We start from the raw sequence: 7,500 nt of genomic DNA on the forward strand, positions 1-7,500 counted from the left end.
TGGGATTTCGGTGCTGTCGCGTTCTGACAGCAATGGTGGAGGTACTTCTTCCAAACCATCCATCTGCCACCTCTCCAAAATGGGTATGCTTATTGGTACATAGTGGGTACCATACAGGTATTATATATATATATATATATATATATATATATATATATATATATATATATATATATATATATATATATATATATACACACACACACACACACACACACACACACACACACACACACACACACACACACACACACACACACACACACACACACACACACACACACACACACAGTGCCTATAGAAAATCTACACCCCCTTTCATGATCCTCACCATTTGTTGCCTTATTGCTTGGAATTAAATTGCATTAAATCAGACTTTTTCCACCTTTACTTACACATCGTAAACCACAACTTCCAAATGAAAAACAAATTTCAGAAAAGTAATTAAAAATACAAAACTAGAATATCTTGGTTGGATAAGTGTTCAACCTGCTGAGTTGATACTTGGTGGAAGCACCTTTGACAGCAATTACAGCTGTGAGTCTGTTGGGATAGGTCTCTCCCAACTATGCACACCTTGATTGGGTAATATTGTTGTGGGGCCGAGTTTCGGTGGTGAGCACGACCGCTAGATGGAGCAGTAGAGTCGGCTCCACCGAACACCCAGAATTTATAGGTCGTCACCCTAGATAACTCCGGAGCCAACTGGTCCCTTATCGGACCGAAGATCACCAATAGGTCGACCACGTGGGATAGGGTCGATTGCCAATTTCAATTTACTTAAATACCCACATCGTCCAAACTACCGGGGAAATTCACCCTCGGCGGAGCTCGAGCGGAACGAGCCGTTAGCATGCTCGAACCGTGCGTAACCCGAGCGGATGGTTACCGAGGTCCGTCGGTCCAAATGCACAATTTGCCGCTTCCAAATTTCCCAACACGCACCGTGCTAAACCAATAAAGAAAACACAGAAACGAGCTGAAACATTTTACAGGGGATTTATTTTCATGGGGGGAGAAAGGGAACACACAAAGAGCAGAGTTATCCGACTAAAAGAAATGCAGTCAATGTACAAGCAAAAGCACTTATCCAGTTGCTACTTAAAGACGGGCCCACACACAGACACACACACAGAAATGGACCCCAATGGTATTTATTGAAGGCCTCCAGCTCGAGGACAGGTGAGCTGGAGACCAGAGCCTGTGCTTGGACCTGTCCACCTCGTGTGCTCTTCTTCAAGTCCCCAGCCCCAGTCCAGAGGATCGAGGTCATCCTCCATCCCCATCCAAACCATGACCTGGTAGTACACTCAGAGACAATGAAACTTGGTGGCAGATTCCGTTGGGGGAAGACGTTCAGGTGTAACGAAAGACTTAGCATCAGCGACCTTCTTTGTGAATATCTTGTAACGCATGGCTAGCAGAGAACTTGTGCTCTCCCCACCAAATACAACGGCCATCGCTTGGCTGCCAAGTTTCTATATTTCAGCGTGGCTGACGCCTTTCGAAGTGAATGTATCTGCACACAACTGGAGGCCTGCCCAAAACTGGTTTGTTCGCCGGATCACATGGAAGCCATTTTGAAACTTCTCATACACATCTGGGTGTTTGCTCTCCAGTTCACTCATTTCTTATACGTAGAGATAAGCAGACTTCTGGTAGTTGTAGTGTAAAGCTGCTGCAAATATTGGCAAGGCATCAGCAACAGCTTGCAAGTGATCCTTCCAAGACCCAGTGTGATCTGCCTTGATCATTGCCCGAGCAGTATGGAGCATTTTCTGATAAACCAGCCACAGCTTATTAGTTTTGGATTGTGCAGCAAGTTCAGATTTCTTTTTTTCAAGTTCATCAGTGATCTTCACAATTGCAGCTGATTCTTCAAAACTTTCAAGAGAGATGTCACCCGTTAGCAAGGACGAATACATTTTCTCAATCTCTTCTACTTGGAGCATGAACTCAGGATTTTCCTCCACTACAGATGCCACAATAATTCGATGTAGACACTTGCTCACCAGTTGATGGCCTCGGAATGCCCTCTGAACAGATTTTCCAGACATCATATGAACTACAGCATTTTCACCGTACACCAGTTCCAGGATGTTTTTGAGTCCTGTTCCCGCCATCAACGTGCCTATTGCTCCAAGTAGATTCATGAACGTGTGAAATGTACCCAGCCTAAGCACGATCCCCTTCAAATGGCTATTCTCTGGTGCAGCACTGATTATCTCGGCAGCTTTCCAGCACAGTGGTTGATCAAACATGATCACAGGAGGGACATGGTGTCTGATGGCCATGTTGGACAGGAAGTTCAACGTGGACAGAATGCAAACCTTGTCGCCTGGATACATATCAATCATTGGCAAATAAAGAATGGAGGATGTGCCAGGATGTGTCTGTCCTCGGTGAAGGACGTGCATCATCCCCTGCCAGCCTGGTACAGTCTGCTTGAAATGGAAGGATAGCTCCCAGAAGATCTCAACTCTCATGTCACAGACTCAGAGATCTGGGAGGTCTCGGAACTTGATGTTGCGAAGAACATTGGTTGCAAAGCCATATTCTTTGATATCAATTTTGGACATTTGTACAATGTTCAATTCTGAAATCTTCTGCCTTGTCACAAGATGACTTGATTTTCTACCAGGAGTCAATGCAGCTATCGTACCCATTCCATGAAAGGTACCTTTGCCATCAAGGGTGATTATGTTGTGATCTACATTGTCACCGGCAAACAAACAACACTGATAGGTCAAATACGCCTGTTTCTTCAATTAGCAAATCGGGTGTGACGCAGCTTTCCGCATTCTTTTCAAACCGCAGTACTTCACCATATGACGAGCCGTACCCCATATTATACAGGATTTTCACAAGGAATTTTGAGCGATATATGTGATGGACCTGCACAGCGAGACCAATCTGGAGTGGTGGAATGACAGCCCGAGGTCTCACTGCTTGTACAATGGCTTGTCCAATACTAGCCACTTTACGTTGCGTGTTTTTTCCAACGAACAGACTATTCAACATATTTCGAAGTGTATCTGGAAGGAATGCCAGTGCAGAGTCAAGTTAAAGTTCTTCTGATTTTGGGTCGTGATCAGTAACAGATGGTACACCGCTCTTGATATCACTCTTGATCAGCCGTGCTGCCGTCTCAATCATGGCCTTCGTTTGCGCCTCTTCATCTCCTTCTCGCTGTGCTTCTTTGTAGAATGACCGGAGTATGTGTGATGTTTTCTCCCTGAATGTAACTATGTCATTGTAACCTAAACTGCCATTATGTAATGTTCACAAATAAATGTTTCAGTGGCACCAGGTGTTCAGTGATTTTGGTTCAGATGGAGAATTTATTGAATTTTGCCATCATCTTTGATTTCATGTTAAATACTGATCAGATCTAAATTTTATTGACACCAGTGGATTGCTGGTCCATTAAAACCATGGACCAGAACCAACAATTATGTTTTTATCACAATTATTGAAGAAGTTATAGCTGTTTTAGTTATTTCAAAGCCTGGTGGTGGCCATCTTGAAAATGACTGTTTTAACCCATTTCCGGATGTCAGATTTTGGTAGACTATTTTTTCTGTTGATCAGTATATCCAGTAGGAATGAAAACCACTGAAAAACCTTTTGTTGCAATTTGTTGTGGGTCTGGTGGTATTTTGACCCGACGATTTATCATCTGGTGCCTTCGCCACTTCAGTGTAGCTTTTCTCTTCTACCCTGACAAGTGCCCCAGTCCCTGCTGATGAGAAACATCCCCATAACATGATGCTGCCACGACCATGCTTCACAGTGGGGATGGTGTTCTTTGAGTGATGTGCTTTGTTGGGTTTGTGCCAAACATAACATTTTGCATTTAGGCCAAAAAGTTCCATATTGATTTCGTCAGACCACAACAATTTTTGCCACATGGCTTCAGAATCTCTGTCGTGATTTTTTTTTTTTGCATTCCTCAAACGGGATTCAAGGTGGGCTTTTTTGAGTTATGGCTTCTTTCTTGCCACCCTGCAATGCAGGCCAGACTTGTGAATTGCTTGGGATATTGTTGTCACATGCACACAGTGACCAGTCTTTGCCATAAAGGCATGTAGCTTTTTCAAAGTTGCCATTGGCCTCTTGGTGGCCTCTCTAATCAGTATCCTCCTTGCTTGGTCATCCAGATTGGAGGGACGGCCTGATCTCGGCAGGGTCTTGGTGGTACCACACACCTTCCACTTCTTAATGATTGTCTTGACTGTGCTCCAAGGGATATTCAAGGTCTTTGAAATATTTATATCCATCCCCTGATCTGTGCCTTTCACAACTTTATCTCGGAAGTCTTTAGAAAACTCCTTGGGGCTCATGGTTGAGTCTTTGCTGTGAAATGCACCACCCAGCAAAGGAAACCGACAGGAACAGCTGATTTTATTCTGAAATAACCAGAATCACTAAAATTCAACACAGGTGGAAGCCAATTAACTTGGTGTGTGATTTTGAAGGTGATTGCTTACACATGAGTTAATTACCTCTGCCACCGAAGGTGAAGGAGGTTATGTTTTCTGTTTGTTTGTGTACAAGATATCTCAAAAAGTTATGAACGGATCCGGATGAAATTTTGTGAGCTCGTTCGGTGTGTGACGAGGATGAACTTGTTAGATTTTGGTGAAGATACGGATCCGGCTACTAGAATTTCTTTCAGTGATACTTCACCATTGAGAGATGGGGCCAAAAACGATATGTAGCACGATATTTCAAAAATGTATTCGGCCAGATATGTTCTCGTGGATCAGACATTACGGGGAGGAGGTATGCGCTGCACCGAGTGCCCTTCGAGTTTGTCTGTTACTTGGCAATTTTTATTTTTTTTATTTTGGCAATTATGTTGATCACCTCCGTTTGTTCGTTTGTTTGACTGTCTGCTCACCTCCAGCCCAAACTGCTCAACCGATCATTCTAGAATTTTCATAAATTAATGTCACCAACCTTGCCACAGTCCCGCATTGAAGCTTCGTAACATTCGATCAACCGAAAAGGTGTCCAGAGGCCAATCGGCCAATTTGAGCTAAATTTTCTAAAATCCTCAAATTTCATCTGATTGACTTGAAATTTGAGCAGGATTTGCTTATCAGGTCAGTGAATTCAACCACCTATTACTTTTCAGGTTATTCTAGTTCAAAAGGTCAACATAGGCCATACGGTCACCCCAAAATAGGCCAAATTTGCCCCAAATTTTCTTCAATCCTCATTTTTCATCCGATTGACTTGAAATTTGAAGAGCATTTGCATATCAGGTCACCAAATTCAATCATCTACTAATTATGAGGTAAATTTAGGCTAAAAGGTCAACATTTGACCGAAGGGTCAACATAGGCCAAATTTCTAAAATTGATTGATAGTGCCAAAAAATAAATATATCACTATATCTCAAAAGTTGTGGACGAGTTATGACAAAACAAGGTGGATGAGTTGAATATGTGACTAGAACAAGCGGATTGGACTTTGGTTCGGATCCAGCCCATCAATGGGATACAAAACGTGAACTGTTCCACCTGGCAGAGGTATGCGCTTTACCGAGTGCCATTCTCCATTATGCTGTTTTGTCAAGTTGTCACTCTGTGAGTCATATTTCATTTGTCTGTCTGTTTATGTGCAAGATATCTCAAAAAGTTGTGGACAGGTTGGGTGTGACAAGGACGAACTCATTAGATTTTGGTGAAGATCTGGATCCGGATCCGGAACCAAGAATTTTTTAAGTGATTCTTCATCATTGAGAGATTGGGCCAAAAACGATATATAGCACGATGTCTCAAAAAGTTGTGGATGGATTCGACCAAAACTTGGTAAACACGGGTGTGTGACAAGGAAGAATTGATTCAATTTTGGTGAAGATCTGAGTCCAGATCCAGATCCGATAATTTTGTAGGTGCTTCTTCACCATTGAGAGATCGAGCTACACTGATATATATATATATATCAGGATATCTCGAAAAGTTGTGGACAGCTTCAGATGAAACTTGGTGGCCAGGTTGGTTGTGTGACGACGATGAATTGATTCGATTTTGGTGAAGATCCGAATCCGGATACGACAATTATTTAATTTTTAAAATGATTCTTCACCATTGAGAGACGGCCAAAAACGATATAAGGCATGATATTTCAAAAATGTATTGCACCCGATATATTCTCGTGGATCAGGCATTGCGTGGCGGAGGTATGTGCTCTATCGGGTGCCCTTTTAGTTTGCAATTGCTATTGTAAGCGGGGTGGACACTTATCCAACCAGGATATTCTAGTTTTGTATTTTTAATTAATTTTCTGAAATTTGTGGAATTTGTTTTTCATTTAGAAGTTGTGGTTTACGACGTGTAAATAAAGGTGGAAAAAGTCTGATTTAATGCAATTTAATTCCAAGCTATAAGGCAACAAAAGGTGAAAATTTTGAAAGGGGGTGTAGACTTTCTATAGGCACTGGATATTCTAAAGCAAACTGTTGTTTCATCATACCCATGACTGGCTGTTATGATGTTGGGATATTCTTGTGTGCTGTTCCAGGCTCAGATTCATCGAGCAGTGTCAGCTCAACTGGTTCGACCACTCGGCCACAATACCCAGCCGGGCAACCGCCGGTAGCCAACACGCATGCAAATCGGCCCACCTCCACCGGGAACAACAGGTCTGGGGGTGTGCATACACCACCAAATTACTACCTTTTGCCATTAGATCTTGCTGGAATTCCACCTGGCAGCATTCTTATCAACCCACAGACAGGTGTGTGTTTTTTCTTTACCATGTTTTATTGACTTTTAGGAAGACTATACATGAGGCCAAATATTTGAATGCAAGTGACATTAGCACGAACTGAAGTTTGTTGTTAAACTTAAATCCAAGTGAAACTTCTTTTCTTCCAAGTGGATTCTCTGCTAAAAGTGATTTTATAGTGCAGAACTATTGCAGCATGTGCACGTCGAGTCATTTTGTAAATCTTGACAAAAAGTATCAACAAAGTGGCTTGCATAGTGATCCTTCGCAAGTCCTTCGTTTTTGCATTTTCCAATATTAAAAAAGAAACTTTCTCCTAATGATAGATGTCACAAGTGTCAGCAATTACACCCTCTTCTGAACCGCTTTTCGCTGTTTCTTGCATCAATTGCCTTGACTTGTAAATGTGAGGGCTTGAGTCAGTTGCAATGGATGCTCTCCTGATGAATTTGAGCTCTACCTTTTCTTACAAATATTCAAGAAGTCTTTCTCAAAGTTGTCTTTCGATAATTATCATCGAGGGGACCATGAACTTCGCATTAACATCAGGTGTGCAAAATTGAGAACCTCGGATTGTCAATAATCTTCTCCCGCTTGTGGAACTTACTTCTGGCTAAATCCCACTCTTCCCTTCAGGACTTCAATCAAGCAGTGCACCAACATCTCACATCACCCACTTCTTTACCCACAATCATTTCTACCCTCCCTCATTATCCACGCACCTCTGACTCTTCTTGCAGGTGTTACTGTGTTGTGACCCCC

General features: G+C 42.4%; 1 protein-coding gene across 7 annotated transcripts in view; it reads left to right on the top strand.

Annotated features, from left to right (window-relative positions):
- Positions 1-7,500, top strand: part of LOC147028081 (cAMP-regulated phosphoprotein 21-like) — a 135,833-nt gene that overhangs the window by 50,114 nt on the left and 78,219 nt on the right. For all 7 annotated transcript variants that reach the window (XM_085878108.1, XM_085878111.1, XM_085878112.1 and 4 more), the window contains exons 9-10: positions 1-83; positions 6,532-6,747. The exon at positions 1-83 is cut by the window's left edge and continues 159 nt beyond it. In XM_085878108.1, coding sequence (XP_085734234.1) covers positions 1-83; positions 6,532-6,747 — 299 coding nt within the window. The remainder of the gene's footprint in view (positions 84-6,531; positions 6,748-7,500) is intronic.

Source organism: Eptatretus burgeri, chromosome 4 (genome assembly GCF_056783735.1).
Source record: "Eptatretus burgeri isolate ZD-2024b chromosome 4, Ebu_testis_v1, whole genome shotgun sequence".
NCBI classification, from domain to species: Eukaryota; Metazoa; Chordata; class Myxini; order Myxiniformes; family Myxinidae; genus Eptatretus; species Eptatretus burgeri.